The sequence below is a fragment of the Plectropomus leopardus genome, chromosome 22 (assembly GCF_008729295.1).
Source record: "Plectropomus leopardus isolate mb chromosome 22, YSFRI_Pleo_2.0, whole genome shotgun sequence".
Lineage (NCBI taxonomy): Eukaryota > Metazoa > Chordata > Actinopteri > Perciformes > Serranidae > Plectropomus > Plectropomus leopardus.
In genome coordinates this window covers 8,288,090-8,306,429 of record NC_056484.1, presented here as the reverse complement: position 1 = coordinate 8,306,429, position 18,340 = coordinate 8,288,090, and the positions used below count along the sequence as shown (strand labels likewise).

The following is an 18,340-nucleotide window of genomic DNA, read 5'->3' as shown; positions in this document are numbered from 1 at the left end:
AATATTGCTATGGTTTCTGTCCAGATTTATTCAGCACTTCATGTCATGGAAATTACGATAACTCTGTCATCTTTATAAGTCAGTTCAGTACAATAATTTAAGATCTATTTTCCAATGTAACAAATATCAGAACAAACAAACAAAAAAAAAACTTTTTATGCAGAATAATACTTTTTTTTTTTTTTTTTTTCAGTAAAATGTTCTGCACAAACGTTTTTTTTTTACAGTCCCTGTGACTTAATAAAAAAGTGAATTTAACTTGACTGAGCAATCTCTACCATTCAGTTTAAGTATGTCATGCTACAAAAATCCACTAGGTGGTGCTGTGTTTTTAAATAGTCTTCCTTTTCCTACAGGAAGTTAGTATCATAAACAGTCACATCAGCCAAGAGGGCTCTGTGGTGGGATTTTCAAAGGTAGGCATACTTTTTCATCATCATGATTTCGTTTCAGGGGTCTTAATGAACAGATTCATGTAACTTAAGGGTCAAATGTTTTTTCAAAAACATGCTCTACCAAATGGTTCATTTGTCCTTTTATGGTAAAGATAGTGAAGCAAAGTAAATGTCATTTACATTGACTATTAGCTACAAAATACAAAAACCTCTGATGATTCATTGTTGTTAAATGATACATTTAGTCTTATCCACACTGTAAAGTTCAACGATTTGTTTTAACTTAAAAACGTTATTTTACAAGTTGGTAAAATAAAAAACAAAAAAAAGATAAATATTCTCTGTTGTTAATGCCATATATTTAATGTTATTCAGGACATGGTTTTGATTTGTATTTTTTTCTTTTGTTTTAAATATACCATGAAGTGACATCTCAACCATTTAATAGAGGTTTATATCTAAAAAAGTATGGGGTCTGTTGAAAAAACATACTATTATTATTAGTAGTAGTAGCAGTGGTAGTGATAGTAGTGGTAGTAGTATTAATAATAAGAGATTTTTGTAAGTATTGCCCCAAGGATGTTAAAAAATGCAGTAAAAAAATCCCATAGCTTTTTTCTTAGAATGGACATTAAAGGGTTACTGGCAATCCAAAAGCACAGATTCAAGGAAAGTGATGAGTGAATCTGCAGTGCATTTGGAAAAAAAGTGTAAAAGAACAGACTGTAACTCCAGTCCTCTGTCTCCCTCTGCTGGTTACAATGTTTCCCCCCACTCAAACATGCTCAAATGCTCAAATATGTTAAAAATGCAACCACATGTTTAGTCCAGATAGCAATGTGGATTCACATTCCAGTTGTGCTGCCTAAATTCAAACCTGTCATCTGTTTGAAATTGGCTCCAAGTAAAAGAAATCCCCTGCTGGTTCAAGCACTGAGTCACAGGGTGGTCTGTTCTTATTGTCTCAGTTACAAAGGGGAGGGATGTCCTTGTGTCTTCTTGATGGTGAACTAATGGGAAAGTGAATCTGTCTCTGTGGAGATCCAGTGGAGTCTTGTTTGTCGTGGCCCGGGGCATCATGTGATTAGGCTGATGGAGGATTGAGTGCGGGATTGAGGCGGATGTAAGATGCTCTGAATTTCTTGCACCTGTGTATCAAATTGAAGGAATTTAATAATTAGATTGCTTGCTCACATTTCTTAGGATTACGTTTAACAATCTCCTTAAAGGGACAGTTCATCCTCAAATCAAAATACATATTTTTTGTCTAACCTGTAGTGCTCTTTATCAGTCTAGTTTGTTTTGGTGTGAGTTTTTGAGATATTAAATGTTGAGATGTCTGCTTTGCCTCTGATATGATGGAACTAGATGGCACTCGGCTTGTGGTGCTCAAAACCCAAAAAAAATACATTTGAAAAACAACAACAACAGCTAAGCTGAGGAGGGCACCTTTAATATTTACATCTCATGCTGTCATGAGCATGAGCCTATTGTTCATGCGTAGATGCACTCTTCCTGCTGCACTGTGATATGGTTGGTGGGTACATTTTGATAGACAGAATTCTCAATTCATGAAATTCCTCCCAACAAGGTCTGTGGATTATCTTGATAACTGGGTCATCATTTCTGGAAAAAGACATTGCTCTTGAGTTTTACAAATCTATTTTTTGTGCTGGATTTTTGTATTTTGTGTGAAATCGCCATTGGCAGTTAACATCTTAAATTGTTCACAATTCAACAGGCTACTTTTATTATATCTTAATACATAAATAGTAATGAAATTATTGAATAGCATGTTAAAATTTAGAGAGAAACACTAATTGAACATGCTCATTGAATAATATAGACTTTTGCAGGATCTTACCTGTTTCTATTGGGAAGAAGTAGCTATTTTGCAGAATCCTGGGTACTGTGTTATATGCAGGGGAGGCCTCTGAGTTTTCACAGTTCACTCTTAACACTCCAGTTGCCTTCAAATCAACACAAACATCATACAAATGTCACTTTACACCAGTAGACACCAAAACCATTTGTATTTGACATATTTTTAACCATATGAGTAAAATTACTGAAAGAACATTACATTTTAAAGCCCCTAAACACTTTGCTTAAAATATTAAGTATTTTTCTATAACATAATATTTTTATAAATAAGCCTGGTAACTTAACGTATTATATATTATGAGCACTGACAGAGGCGTATTCTAATCCTTTAGTTTAGTAAATGTATACTGCACTGTAAAAATAACCGCTAACTAGTAAAAGCTCTTAACTGAAAATGTTACTTAAGTAAAAATATGCAAGTACAATTAGAATGTCAAAATGTAATATGTAATAAAAGCAAAATTAGTCCATACAGAAACATTACACATATATATATGTTACACACACACACACACACACACACACACACATATATATGTACATATATATATATATATATATATATATATAAATAATTGCAGCAAGTCCTCATATATGAGAGGCTAGAATCATAAAGTATTTGCCTAAAAAATGACTTCAGTAATTACAATAGTGGGCAGTTAATTTAGTCATAACTTTCTGATTGGTGCACGGATTTAGTGACATCACATTTTTTATCATTTGTGTTCAACCAGTGAGAAGACACGAGAAATACATAAATCATTCACGCGGAATCATCAGAGCTCTTATAACTTTGAAAAATAATTAAAATAGTACGGTATAACCCCATTGTTCAAAGTAATCAGCTGATTCCGGGGGAAAAACGTTTCAAAAGAGGTCTTTAACAAGAATTTGTCTCACAAAGTGTTTCTTCACACTGTACCTGTTGAGATATGAAGCTTTGTGGCATTGCTGAATTCACAGGAGCAAAATCTCTTTGCTTGTGAAGGTCTGCAGGTGTTATGGAGAAATACATTTTGTCAAATAATGTTGGATTATGCATAATATTTCGAGGCCTTGCCATGATGAGACACACACTTACTCTGTCTGCCACTGCTGTGTTTGGCCTCCCTTCTCCATTTAGCCCGTCTATTCGAAAACCAAACCTTTGACAAACAATCATGAGATTTAATTTGTGATTCATTGTGAGCATTTTGATGATTTAAAAATATGAGTCTACCTTGATGGTGTCCTCGGGAAGTTTGGTCTCAGCTGAGAGTTTTTCTCTTGTGTACATATCTGCATACTGACTGTGGGAGAATTCTGATTCAGGAGATAGAAATATTCATTTAACTGCTTTTCTGAGTGGAGAATTTAAGGAAGCACTGTGTTAATTTGAGATGTGTGAGCATTTAGAGATTTGAGGTCACCTTGCTCGAGTGCTGTGCTCTGCTCCGGGGTGAAGGTGGTACGGTTTCGCTGCTGGACACCTTTAGGCTTCTTATCATTGCTGCATACTTTCTCAAACATCTCTCTCTTATTAACTTCTTCTTGAATCAGAGAAGCAAAATCTGTACATGATACACACATACATGGATTATTAGACAATGGGCCCCTGGGCATAAAAGACACCACTACCTGTGCTGTGCAGAGAATATGCATAATTTTAAGATGTTTAGCCTCTTTTTGTGGTTGTTGAGCATCTTGGTGTCACTTTGTGGTTTATTTTGTGTCTCTTTGGGGTAACTTGTGTGTCTTTAATGTTATTGTGTGTCTTTTTGTAGTTGTTTAGTGCCTCATTGAAGTCATTTTGCATCATTTTTGGTCGTTTTCGCACTCTTAAAAGTCATTTTGGTTCTCTTTAATGCAGTTTTGTGTCTTGGGAAACAAAATTTTGACCTTGGTGACTGCCTTTATGATGATCATCAGTTGGAGGTCACAGTTTCTTCATGGTTTCAATTACTGTCTGTAGTCTAGTGACCTTCAGGGGTGACTTACCCTGCTCAGTCCTGATGATCTCCATGCACATCGGCCCGTGGTCAAGGTGGATTTTTCTTAAAATCCGATTTATAGACGACACCTTGCAGAACACAGAACACAATGTGAAAAAAACATTATTAAATGCTGGAATATTTTCAATCTCACGAAAACTAATTTCAATTCCCATCTCGCACTTACGCTGGGAACTTTGGACACCTTGCATATCCGTGCTGCAGTAAGCCGTTTTCTAATCTCCCAAGCAAAAATGGTCGGATTTTCCCTTTTGCACTGGATGATTGTGGAGATGACACCGGGGGTGAGAAGCCGAGGTCGGCTCCCTCCGATGGTCTTTGGCTCTAGGAGCCCAGTGCTTCGGTAGCGGCTCAGGATCTTACTGACGCATCCGTTGGACACCTGAAATACGCAGTGGGTTCCACTTTAAATTCTTAACATAAGTGATGCTTTTATCTGGCTTGCGCGTGGGAATATTAGCTACTTAAACCAACCTCTATCCTTGGATTAAAGGCTAAATGTGGTTCTTTGCGTACCCGAAGTATCCTGGAGATCTGGCTCGGTCGGACTCCCTCTGAGGCCAGTTCAATCATTTTCCTCCTCTTGGATTCTGGGAGAGGTCTGCCGTTGAGAAACATCCCTCCAAGCTGGTTGACACTTCCACCACCTTATCACAACACAACATAAATTATTCAAAGCAGTATTTATAATAACATTTCAGTAGTTTATACAAGAAAAATACAGCAAATGTCTTATTTTCGCATCTGGACTGTTTATTACACTGCAAAGTCTCAACAGGTGGTTTAATTGGGTGTCTTAAAATCTAATAAGAGCCTAAAATTGCAGTACATTAGAGGTGTAAAAGTAACCTTTGTTTGGCACATCGTTCGCTCCGCACATCTCCTCTTGCTCCCAGCTTTGATGAAAAAAAAAGCGTAATTTTCCCAGAAAAAAATAACAAAGAAACACAAGCTTATGGCATTAAAAGCGCAACATCACGTCACTTGTAGAAAAATGAAATAGTCCAGGTGACTCCGCGTGTCTCTAGTGGATGACAATGAGGGGAATGACGCCCCTCAGCTGATATTTATAGGCCTGCAGACCTCAACATGACGTGATGGCCTAGCTGTTACCTGAAGTGTCAATATTGCCTGGAAGTGATGTTGGGCATATAGAGTTAAGAGATCTTTACAAATTATTCTGGTTGCCATCCCACTAGTATTTTCTTTTGTGTCAGGGATTCAAAAAAAGTCCAGTTTGATTTTAATTATTATGATTAGGAATGTGTTTTATTATATAGGAAGGTCGATCGATCGGCTTATGAAAACTCAGTGTGACAGATTCCTAAAAGAGCCCTCCAGCAAGCTACTCTAGTTGTTATTTAACTAAAGTAAGTCTACATTTCAGCACATAACATTTGTAGAAATAGCAAAAAAAAAAAATAAATAGCCTAATTAAACTAAAAATAATGACCTCTGTGAGTTGCATGGTAAACAAAGTAAAGTAAGATATAACTTAAAAAATCACATGATCTTTGCTCTCTGTTGTGTTTTGGTACCATTTCAATAGAGGCTACATTATAAATATAGGCTCCATGTGCCACAACATGAAACTGAATAGATGTTACAACATTTCCTGGCTATACCACATTTCCTCGGCGCCCTAAACAAATATTTTCAATTCTGGATCCTTAAAAATCGTGTTTTTAATTCTAAAAATCTATGTACTGCCGTAACCACAGATCCAACACGTGGAAATTTAAGTTTGAGATGTCATACTGGTTTGCTTTTGCGCAGTGGCTGCCCATCGTATTTATCAGATAAACTAAATTTCCAGAGCAACAAAATTCAGTCCTTAAACAGCTGCTTCCTGTGTGTTATCCCATTAAAATAAAGGCACAAATTTCAAATAATTCCATAGAAGCTAAATGCTCAACACTGGCATGTTTCTCATCCTTTCGGGGGGACTTGTGGTCACGTGACTTGAGCATCCTTTCCCACGTTAAGTGGCTCAGATTAAAAGGATCTCTGGCCTCCTTTCATAAAACAAACATTTGGAAATCTGCGCCAATGACTCGCTGCCATATGGTAAAGTGCTTTTGATAAATCATAAATCCATCACCGGCTCTCTCTTTATTACATTTTCTTTCAAAACGTGAACAAATAGACTCATGTCTGGGCGCAAGGAGATGGCCAATTGGGGGACCTCGTTTATCCAGAAGAGGGAGGCTAAAATACCCCTCACAGATGTTCCTTGGGCAGCCAGCAGATAAAAATGCGTTGTAAACGTTTCAAAGGGAAATATTTGACGAGCAAATATTAGCCCATGTGAAACCCCACACGAGGCTCGTCTTTTGGCCTGTTTAATGACTAATTGAATATCATTAGTTGGGTCCACACAGATCGAAGTGCCGCCGAAATAAAGGCTCAGATTTTAAAATGCCATATGGCCCAAATTATACATTAACCCTGAGTCAGAGGACAATAATACTCTGTGTGTACAATCAGCCAGGTTACAAAGAGGACAGCCATTTTTTGGACACCATCATCTCCTTGCCAACCGAGACAAAGCACAAATAAGGCGAGCTTTTTTTTATTTATTACTGGGGCGTTGATGTGCTCATTGATTTATAGTACTTTATTGTACGTACAGTGTGTGCCAAATGAGGCTGATTAAACCACTCAGATTGTATTGTTAAAACAGGAACGCATGATCCCGGTGCGTAAATTTCAGGGCTCGCCAAAGGAGAGAGCGGGAGTTTACGTGGCTGAATCGTGCCACAAAATAAGTATAGATGTTACTAATATATCCATTGTCTTTGTGTTGCAAATAAAATACATATATATGCGCTTCAATGCGCCTGGGAGCGCTGAGAAGTGTGGGTAATTCATCCGCGTAAAAAGGTTACCAAAACCTCTCCAAAGCGCACTGAGGTCGCGTGTGCGCAACGTAGCTTCCTCCCTCGCCGCTTGTTTCACATTTTTTTCAGCTTGCCATGACATTTGTGTATCGGCAGTCTTTTTGATTTTTTGTTCTGACTTTAGTGGATTTTTTTTTTCTATCCTGTGATGGCAAACGCTCGTGTCAGTCTTTTATTAGACATAGATTTGCGAGTTTGTGTCCTTGGCCGAACGTGCAATTACAGCAGTGGGATAACGCACCAGAAAAAAAGTCCGTCCTAACATGCAGTTCGATTTTAAATTACTCTTAAATGCTTTATTTATTTGATCAAGCAAGTTGCTGTGACTTTAAGTTTGTTGACATTATATTTCACTTTTATTTCAAACGGTTTATCTGTGGCACTAACAGTTTCCAAATCTAACCCCAGCAATAGGAGATTTTTGGACCAGTAGTTGGAGTCTTTGTCAGGAGCATTCTGTCTGCCCGTCTCCCTGTGTCACACACAGTTCATACCAGTTGTTACAAGCCACTCCTATTGGGAATTAATGTCTGAGTATTCGGGGAATTGTGATATATTAAAACATCTCAAGGTATTTAGCCTGCAAGTATTTAGAGTAGGTCCCCTGAGTATTAAAGTTATTTCCCAGCAATGCCCTGCTTCCCACTCACACAGTTAGTCACAATCACTCCTTAGAGCTGCCCACTGAGCAGCAGCCCAAAAGAAAATCATCCAATGCAAAATTATCCTCAGTGTGATGATATCACCACAATACTGATGGCTACATTTTCCATTACTTATTAAATGTCATCATCATCTTTAATATTGTATCATACTCATCAACAATAACCTTACTAGACTTTAAATTGAGCAACATTATTGGATCAAATCACAAATGTTAGTATAAACAGTAACAGCGGCTCCATTCCATTAAGTGTGCCAGTAAATCATAACAGTGAGTGAGTATGCACAACACCGGGCTCACCTAAATGGAATGCAGTCATCATTAAAGATCCCTTATTGTAAAAAGTCAGATTCTCATGCCTTTTTATATTATAAATCAGGTATAAGTGCTATAAAAACTGTGAAAGTATCAAAACACTCAATTCACAGAGAACAGTACACAGTTGTGCTTTTAAATGAGCTGTCAGGTCCTCCAGGAAGTTGTGATGTCAGAACTCTACTAAAAGATAGAAAGTGCCACTACAGTGTTATTAAAGTCAGTCGCTTGTTGCAGTTATAGTGCAATGATGGTGCAGAGATGCAGAGACCGTGGATGTTGAAGACTTGAAAACACTGACCAATGAGAGCAGACCAGCACTAAAATAGAGTGTTTCATACAGAGGGTGAGTACATACATATTCAGACAGACATATGAATGAAAATTAAGTGTTTTTGTTGAGTATGTAATCATTTTCTAGTGGAAACTACTACAAATATGAATCTGACAATGGTCATAATATGGGGCTTTTAATGATAGTAATGCCACTTAGTTTCATGGTTTGACAAGTCCAAATGTCTCATGAAAACTGTCCTGTACTGAGGGGAATTTGATTGAATATTTCATTATATTTGGCCCTTAAACCTCATGCTTACCAGCTTGTGGGTGTGTTGGGTGACTGGTAAATTTAGTTAGAAAATAATATTAAAAAGAATCACAAGACTATTATCCTATAAATATCATATTTGGTTTATGTCGATTCAGCCTGAAAATCGCGTAGAGTTTACGAATGTGTGTATATACAGTATGTATGCATGTTTATATGTGTATATGCAGTATTACTGGTTTGAACTATGATTACAGTTCAATGGCCCCTTTGTTTTCACACAATTTGATTTTATTATTATTTATTTTTTATTTATTTTTCAACTGTTATCACTATTGCTAGCATTAATGTATTTCTGTTTACTCATTCTCTTAACTTTTAAAATCTATTTATTTATTATCTAATTTATTTACTTTTTGGATGTCTGTGGGGGTTGTGTGTGCTTGAATGTTTGTGTGTATATTTACTGAAGGACATATTAATCAAGTTTGAAAAAAAAATCTTAAGGAAGAAAGCTGCAGTGTCAGAATAAGGAGAAGATATGCAGGAGAATGGGGTAAATTTAAATAAATTACAACAAAAATAAATAGATAAAAGAAACAACACTTAAACAAGGAGTTGAAATTAGGCAATTCAGCTGCCTATTTATAAGGGACTGTTTGTTATTTATGAGAGGGGAGGGGTGGTGCAAAATGTGGGAGGCACTTCAAATTATTTTTTAAGCTCTGGGGGAGTTGTATATTTTTCATTCATAGAATACCCTCAGAACCTCCAAACCTGCAAGTGTGTTTGAAAAGCATCCTTTCTTTGAAAATTTCCAAAATCACACCTTTTATCATAGCCAGAAACGGTGAAATATAGTTATTTATATTATTTATAGTGGAGGGAACCTAATGCATTTTCCACAGTCACATAGGGAGGCTCATGTTGTAGCTCATTTTCTTGGTCTTTTAAAACCTTTGTTTGTTTATATTATTTTTCAGGTAATTTCTGACTACTTTTTTTTTTTTTTTACTAATTTATTTATTATTTTTGCGTCATTTCTTTTTTCTTTGCTCATTGCCTTCTTCTCTTCGTTTTTTAAAAGAAATCAAGTAAGTTTGCTCAGTTTGAAAGGGTTAAAAAACTCCTAGAGTCACACCCCATCCTGCTACACTAATTAATATTTAAATTAAATTATTATTGATTTTTTGACACATTTTCTTTGCTCTCAGAACCATAGTGATTGACTTCTCACAGGCTGTAAAAATATTTATACCAAATTTATCTTTAACTTAGTGATTTTCTTGATGCATTCTAAGCAAACATTGCAATATGTAATTCACCTCTAAAACATCAGCATGAAGGTGTTGTCAAAGGGAAAAGAAGGCCTACTTAATAAAAAAAAAAAAGAATATATAGATTAACAAATAAAAAACGTAAACCTTTCAACACAGTGTAAAGTGTTTTAGTCCTGTTAGAGTTTTTTTAAGTAATAATTTCAATAAAACAAAATAAAATAAATCAAATTAAAATACATAAATAATAAATAGATTATCATGCAAGGGGGAATTCAGTCTAAACTTAATTATTTATTCCAGTGGGAAAGTGTTTCAAGGTACCATGTAAGTTTTGCTCTTTTGGTTATTTTAGAAGTTTTCTGGAGATGTCAAATCAATTTAAATTCGTTAAATAGATTTAAAAAAACATGGGAAATTATTTAATAGTTTTATACTTATGGATAAAGAATTTTGCTAGACATAAAATTACATTACAACAGAGTTTATCATCCTTGTTCTGCACGATCACGCCAAATGTTTTTGTGAGGCTCGGATCAAAATAAAAAAAATCCGACCCACCCTGAAGGCAGCATTAGCCGGGTTCACACTATGCTGACGTGTCGCACCTCCTGCCCCGGAAATGTTTAATTCAAATCAGCAGTGCGGTCGAGAAGGGGCTCCATTCACTCCCATTCACTGCGCTCCTCGGACCCGGAAAGATTTTGACGTGTGTGTATATGCATGGCAAAGTGTGTTTCCGGTATAACGTGTGTGTTGATCGGTGCTCAGCCTTTTTCTCTTGGCTTTCAGTAGAGCAGTCTCTCTCTTCAGAGTCCCAGCTCCCTTACCTGGTCACCCCTTTAAGGCTAATATCTCAAACCGTTGGACATGGCATCTGTTTCGGCCCCAGCTCAGCCAGCACCTGCCCCGGCTGCTGCTCTGCAAAGAGGAATTGTGAAAATGGTAGGAATACTGACTATGAGTGTGTGAGCTCACTCCGTGTGTGCAGGGGTACAGCTAGTTAGCTTAGTGGGGTAATGAAGCTAACTGTCTTTTATCATGCAACTTTAACTAAACTTATTAAACGACATAAATGCATTTTCCTGTTAAATACCAGTGTCGACAATGTGTCGCTAACAACTGTCACTAACATATTAGCTCACCTGGCTGCGGCAGCATGCCAGCTAACATTAGCTAGTTAGCTAGCCTGCTAATGAACTGAAGCCAATATGCGTTAGCACATGTTTGCTATCTTGCTAGTTAGCTATAAGTCACTCAAACTAACCATATCGGAGAAAATGTGAAGTGTAGAGACAATTATTAAGCTGTCGATAGTCCACTATGATGTGACAAAGTTGGTTTATTTGCACTAATAGTGGTTGGAAATTTAGTGACTTAGCTGCAGCGTTAACAGATGTTTAGTTTCCCAGCTAGCTAACTGGCGTTAACTGTCAAGTTATATGGGCAAAGTTCACAGTTTGTGCGTGTGCTGGACATGGTTTTGACAGCGTTTGCGCAAATAAAACTATCTTTTGTCAAAATTCACATTTAGCCAAATAGCACGAAAGCTAACGCTTAAAGCTACTCATTATAACGTTTCATTTTTGTCCCTCAAAGCATTTCCTAGAAATACTATTGTGTCATATTTTCAGCGGTTAAAGTACCCGTTAATAATGTGAGGAAATGTATGATTCAAGACACCGGTTAATGTGTTCTGACTCTGCGGGTCACACAGCATTTCCCCCTCAATGTGCCGGTTACAACCAACCACGAGAAACTGACACGTCGCTACAGCTTTCTTGCCCCTATAATCTCCCATTCATCTTGCTGTGCAGTCTCCACATGTTGCTTCACCTTCTGTGATTTTAGATTAGCTTTGCTACTTTGTTCTAATGGCAAAACAGACTTAACTCATGCAGATAAAGTTAAGATTTTCTCAATAAATGCCTTAGTTTGACTTGGGATTGTGCCCACAGTTTTCTGTATGCCACCATTCAACAGACTGCAACAATGATATTAACTCAGATATTGGTATAACAAGATAGGCTTTATTCAACTAGATTAAGTTAACATTTTTTTTTAGCAAATGCTTTAGTTTTACCTGCCCACTTTTATGCCACCATTAAACAAACAGACTGGAACAAACATTAATTCAGATGTGAGTATGAGTAAGAAAAGGTGATTGTACTTTATCACAGAAAGCATATTCAACAACACAATTACAGGTGTCTCTAGGGTTGCAAGAAGGGCTATTTTTGTATCTGTGGTAACTAGTGTAAACACGTTAGTACCGGTGTGCTCCCTCGAGAAGGATGTATGTGGGTGTGTGTGTGTTTATTACCAAAGGACTCGTTGGTTTTGTGAATTATCTGTTAGTAGTAATAATAACTTTATATATGTAGCACTATTTAAAAGAGTGTTACTAAAGTGCTTCAGAAATTATATTAAGTAATTTATTTTCACCCTCCTAAAAGAACAAACATCAACAACAAACCAAATGATTGAAACAGGACTTTATAAAAAGTTTTTAGTAGAGATTTTAGAAGACATCACTGAGGTTATAAGATGAATTTCAACAGTGAGACTGTTCCAGTTTTGGGGTCCTGGCAGTAAAGCAGTCTGCTTTAGTTTAAGTCTAGATTGAGGGACTATTAGTAGATTTTTGTTGAACGATCCGAGTTTGCTTGCAGGTATAAAAGTTCACAGATGTATACTCAAAGTCTTAAAAATCAATCTGAAAGTTAACAGAAAGCCAATGCATGGTTGCTAAAATGGGGGTTGTGTGATTTCTTTTTTTCTGATTCAGTTAAGTGTTGCTGTGGTGTTTTGTACAATTTGAAGGCGTCAGCGTGATTTATTGTTTAGGCAGGTAAAGAAGGAATTACAGTAGTCAATTTTAGAGAGATTAAAAGTAACACAAACTTTCTCCAAGTCAGAGAATGACAGAAATGATCTTTTTTTTAACTATTCAAAGTTGACAAAAACAGAACTGAACTAGATTATTTACAGTAGTAGCTGGATTGAAATTACTTCGGTGAGAGAAAAAAAAATCAAGTTAACATGCAACTTTTACCATGTCTGTCTTTGATTTATTGTGCACACATACATAATTGATATTTACACAGCCTTCAGTGATGGTCCTCATCTGATACAGTCAACTCTGGTCCTTAAGGGGGTTATCAGCAAGTCGATCAAAGCCGTGCAGTGCCTACCAAGTGCAACTTGTCCCTTTTATAGAGAGGGAGGGATAGTACCCCTTTTTTCCATGCTTGGTCAGTGTATAAAAATTACAAGTCATCTCTGTTTAGCCTATACTTGTAGGGGCTGAGTCAGATAGTGGGAAATAAGGGTGATTCGATGAAAGACTTTATCTAGCTCACATCTTAGATCAACAGCCCCTCTGTGATGCTCCCCGCAGACACACTGGAGAGTCTGCAGATAAAAAGTGTTTGCTCAGATTCGTGTAAATGCCATGGTTGTCAAACCCAAGAGGAGGTTATCTTTTTTTTTTTTTGTATTTAGCTACGTTATCAGATAGCGTGATCTCACCTTGCATTTGAATGACACACTGTCTCCTTGGCAACATGCAATGTGAAATTGCTTTCTAGCAATTACAGCAGTTACAGTTTCCTGTAACGTATTTTTTAACATTTTGCTTTAATAACGCTACTGTGATTTTGTGAATTGCAGCTGATTTGCATCCACACAGGCAGCAGGCTTGGTTGTTTTATTTGCCTACTTACTGTACTTTTTATGTTAAGCCTTTTTCAAATTAAACTTCTGTGACCCTCCCATAGGGCTTATCAGATTGACACTTACCGCAATGCAAAGCAAATAACGGTTTGCTGAAAGTACCAGAGCGTATGTTTTGTGTGAGAGGAAACAGAAACTAAAGGCTGCCACTGATTTCTTTCTTCCACACAGATGTTGTGGTCTGGTGTTGTTCTTAGTGCTTGTGGCCTGTGAAATAGATTGTGTTTGAAGATATTAATCTGCATTTGCAGAGTGAAATATCTTACTGTTGCCCCCCCCCTTTTGATTGACAGTCTTTATTGTGATCTCTTCAGGTCTTGTCAGGCTGTGCCATCATTGTTCGGGGCCAGCCTCGAGGTGGCCCACCCCCGGAGCGTCAGATCAATCTCAGTAATATCCGAGCCGGTGCCATGGCCCGTCGAGCCGCTCAGGGCCAGCCTGACACCAAGGACACCCCCGATGAGGTGAGCAGCTCTATCCCATAGTGTTTGTATGTGTTTATATTTGTGTGTGTTCGCCAAAGGCAGAATAAGGTCCTGCTCAGTAGCCCTGCAGTAAACACTACTATATTCCAGTTTGGGGGTGAGTACTGATGTGTTCATCCTTTTTTTGTTACCATGGGGAGAAGACTTAGCTTTGGAATTTTTGTCACATGACTTGCTATCCTCATTTCCATCAAGCAGAAGTAATTATGTGTGAATTTGTGTTTAGACCATGATTGATTATATAAATGATAATGTAAAAAAATAAAATCAACTGAGGCTTTAAGATGCCGCCGGTGTAATCTGACGTTTTCATTCCACGTCTTTGAAAAGTCTATCAGTTTATTTACCATAGCCAGACTGCTATCTGTTTTACTGTTTTAATTTTTGTTATCTATTATCTGAAGGTTGCATGACTGAAACATCTGCTTTTCATTCTCAGTACATTTCCAACTTTGTCTTGACAACCAGTCATCTTTTTTTTTTGAATCAGATGAAAAAAAAGCAATAATATATATTTATAATATATTGAAATTGACTTTCAAACACAATTTGCTTTAACCAAGAAATGATCTCATTAAAAAGCAGATTTATTGCCGTTTTTGCTCAAATGATCATCATGCTGTAATTATTGTGTTAAGTGGGTATTATTTTCACTTCATTACTGTGCACTGTTAAATGTGTCTGGTAGCTGTGAAGAGATGAAAGGAAAATGTCTGCATTTGTAACCACCAACTATGTTTATACTGTCATTTAGTCAGAAAATAATGCAAAATAATGTTATTTAAACTACGGTTAAACCTGTTTAAACTACTATGTTTGACACTGATGAGTCAAAATACACCTTGGTTAGTTGTGATAAACTTTTAATTCGATCTCCCTATGAAAGAGTGCGTTAATATTCCTATCTGTTTTGTAGCCATGGGCCTTTCAAGCCAGAGAGTTCCTGCGGAAGAAGCTAATCGGCAAAGAAGTGTGCTTCACCGTGGAAATCAAGACCGCTTTGGGCAGAGAGTACGGCATGGTATACCTGGGGAAAGGTGAGTCTGACTGATGCACCTGAAATTACAAACTGGTCTGAACTAAGGATGGGAATCACCATAGGGCCAGTTATATCGTATTATCACGATACTTACGTCATTATACAATATTATTGTGATCGATCTTAAATGTGTTGCGATATGCTGAGTATTACAATAACATATGTTGTGACATATTGCAGTATATTGTGATTTATAGCCATTTTTCAGATGCAAAAGTATGTCCACAAAGGAAAACTCTGTCAACTGTTTTATTTAACAAAGTTTCAGTCCCTTCGTCTCACTTAAATAAATTTTTGCGTCATTTTTGCGCAATATTGCCACACTAAAAAATATTGTGCAATTATGCCATATTGTTTTTTTCCCCACCCCTGTCTGAACAATGCAAATGCTCGTTCCACAAATGTTCCTTTACCTCTCTTTGTTTATTAGCAATTTGGTTTTGAAGAATAAAGCAAAATTATATTAGAGGGAACACTGAATTATATTGCTATATATAATTAATAATTAAACCTACTTGTGATGTGGAAATCAACGGTAACACAGTAATGCACAGTCATTGTACCTCAGGGGTCTTCTTAGAAAATAATTTGTATATTTTGTGCTAAAGTTGTTAAATACCCTGCTTTACAAAAAGTTTGTGTGAAGTATTTCTAAGGGAAGTTGTACCTGCTGCTGTTTTATCAGCTGCAAGTACAATTTAACTGAGAATTGTTTGTAATCAACCGTTAAATCAGCACACCTGCAAAAACATGATTTTGTATAGCTAAATGCCCCTCTTATCCTAAATGTCAGCACTCATGATTGCCTCTTGGTCCAATCAGATTACCCGACCAGAGCTAACGGCTGTGTAATTTTAATCACACAGCTCTAAAGAAAGAAAAAAAAAACAAATCAAAAAAACCTTTAACTGAGGTGTTTTTTTTTCTCTGTCCTCTCATTTTAGACACAGCAGGAGAGAACATTGCTGAATCGCTGGTGAAAGAGGGCCTCGCCACAGTCCGCAGGGAAGGAATCAGGGGGAACAAGTAAGTAGAGTTTTGCCTCTGTGTTTATGCTGTAATGCGTTACTGTTTGGTTGCTGACACTAACGGTTTGTATGCACGACACATGCAGTTTTAAGTGCTTAATACTGTTTCATCAGGCGTAAAACACTCAATATTAGAGCATTTAGACATTAGCATGAAATGGGGAAGAATGTGAATGAAGAGGTAATTCTGTCTCTCTGCTTTTTGGTAAATTGACTCAAAAAGAAAAGTACATTTAGACAAAATATTGTTTTCTGATTGGATTTTACCCAAATATCCCACACAATATGCAACTGTAACATAAGTCATACATCAGGCATGTCCAAAGTCTGGCCCAGGGGCCAATCATGGTCCTCAAACAGATTTTAAATGGCTCGTGGTTTGTCTTTTTAAATACACAATATGTAGCCCTCCACACAATAGTGGTAAATCATCGCAAGATCAGTTTGCAAAGCTGACTCTGGGAGAAGACAGAGCAGCAGAACGCCAGGTTTATTAAAATTGAAACCTAAATGTTCATTATGCTGGGTTTAAAAGTTGGCTTTCATTCACAGCAGCTGCCCCTCTCATCCAATTATCTGATCAGCTCAGAACAGATTGACAGATCAATTATCCACTCTGAGAGTTACAAACTGCTGCTGAGGAAAAAAGAAAAACTAATTACGAGCTCTGCCTGCAAAACTTAAGAATTTAGAGAGGAGACACAGCATTAAAAAAAAATAATCTGGCACCCACCCCAGTCGTCAACAGCTACTGCCACACATAGACTCTCATTCTGTGGAATTTACTGTTATAGTTTCTCTTTGGGGTATTTGGAGTATTTTATTTCTTATGATGCAATAATCAGCTACATTGGCATGGCTGACCTCGAGGGTGTCATCATACAAGAGACTGATATGCTGTCTTTCCAAAATTGTGCTCATTCACTGTGGTTGAAGTACTTTTGGACCTCAACTCTACACTTCACAGAATGAGGAGGAAATCATTTTTGGCAACATGATGTAATCTCCAGCACAACACTGGTAAATCTGCAGGGAGACATACGTAACTTCAACTAGTAGACTGTAGAGAATTGAGATTGAGCCATGGAGTCCCAGATGGTGGCAGTATTACCCTGCTGCTTCAACGACGTCCCTCTGAAACCTTTTTCTGCAACATTGCCCTGACACAGTAATCCCCTAAATACACTCACACACCCAGCACTATATGACAAAGTACTGTATATCCCCCCCAGTGGCAGTATTTGCACATTACACACATTACAAGCAATTTGACTCATGCTGCTACATTTGTATCTTCCAACATGAGCAGAGATGATGTGAATATTTTGCCACTAATGACCCATTTCAAGCATTCTGCGCAATGGCCCAGAACGAGCGCTAATGTAAATGATGCTTTAAGTGTAAGCGGGCATCATTTGGCCAAAGGGGAGGCCCATTACTCACTGAGGACTTAAGGCCTTTAGTTTTTCCCTCAGTGCACCAGCTTCCAATGTCATTACCCCTCGTGACTGGCTACGTTGATCACACTAACTGTGATGTGATCGTAATTATGGAGGTGATTATAACGATGATGGCTTCGGACACCGCAGTTAAACGCGTCGAGTTAAACGCATTGAGTTAAACGGTCAGCCAATTCACAAATATAAGTGCTGGGGCGAGTGTTGAGCAGAGCACCACAGCAGGCTGGGGCACAGTTGTTCAGGGCTTGTTTTCATTGGGTTATTAGAGCAAGAATGAACAAACTTTTGCTCTGCCACTCACAAAACAAATAGAACATAAATTGGATTGGATGTTTTTTTTCTGTCAATGTATTTTTTTTTTTAAGGTGTTTTAGAAAACGAAATATGTAACAATCATGTGTTAACAAAATCAACAGCTTTTTGTGCATAATTGCCTTTTTTTGAGTGCTTCTCACCCAGTTTTGAGCAGATAAATTCACCTTGAAGTGCCACATTGAAACAGAGGATTGATTCCATCTAAATAACCTGCACAGACACCCATATATTATTTTATACCAATTAGTTTTTGCAGTGACCAGCAGCTCTATAGCGGGTTTCTTTTTTGGCTGGTCGGTCAATCC

The 18,340-nt window shown here is 37.3% G+C and overlaps 2 protein-coding genes across 2 annotated transcripts in view; one reads left to right on the top strand and one right to left on the bottom strand.

The window, feature by feature from the left end:
• Nucleotides 1-1,217: 1,217 nt before the first annotated feature.
• pax4 (paired box 4) lies at nucleotides 1,218-5,150 on the bottom strand. The gene is made up of 10 exons (XM_042511025.1): nucleotides 5,120-5,150; nucleotides 4,787-4,917; nucleotides 4,437-4,652; nucleotides 4,257-4,338; nucleotides 3,689-3,829; nucleotides 3,499-3,581; nucleotides 3,361-3,424; nucleotides 3,202-3,269; nucleotides 2,260-2,365; nucleotides 1,218-1,543 (listed from the first exon to the last, which is right to left on the bottom strand). The coding sequence occupies exons 1-10, from the start codon at nucleotides 5,148-5,150 to the stop codon at nucleotides 1,218-1,220; spliced, it is 1,248 nt and encodes a 415-aa protein (XP_042366959.1).
• A 5,520-nt stretch (nucleotides 5,151-10,670) lies between these two features.
• Nucleotides 10,671-18,340, top strand: part of snd1 (staphylococcal nuclease and tudor domain containing 1) — a 245,358-nt gene continuing 237,688 nt past the window's right edge. The window contains exons 1-4 of the mRNA XM_042511217.1: nucleotides 10,671-10,918; nucleotides 14,023-14,172; nucleotides 15,110-15,230; nucleotides 16,177-16,258. Coding sequence (XP_042367151.1) covers nucleotides 10,844-10,918; nucleotides 14,023-14,172; nucleotides 15,110-15,230; nucleotides 16,177-16,258 — 428 coding nt within the window. The 5' untranslated portion in view covers nucleotides 10,671-10,843. The remainder of the gene's footprint in view (nucleotides 10,919-14,022; nucleotides 14,173-15,109; nucleotides 15,231-16,176; nucleotides 16,259-18,340) is intronic.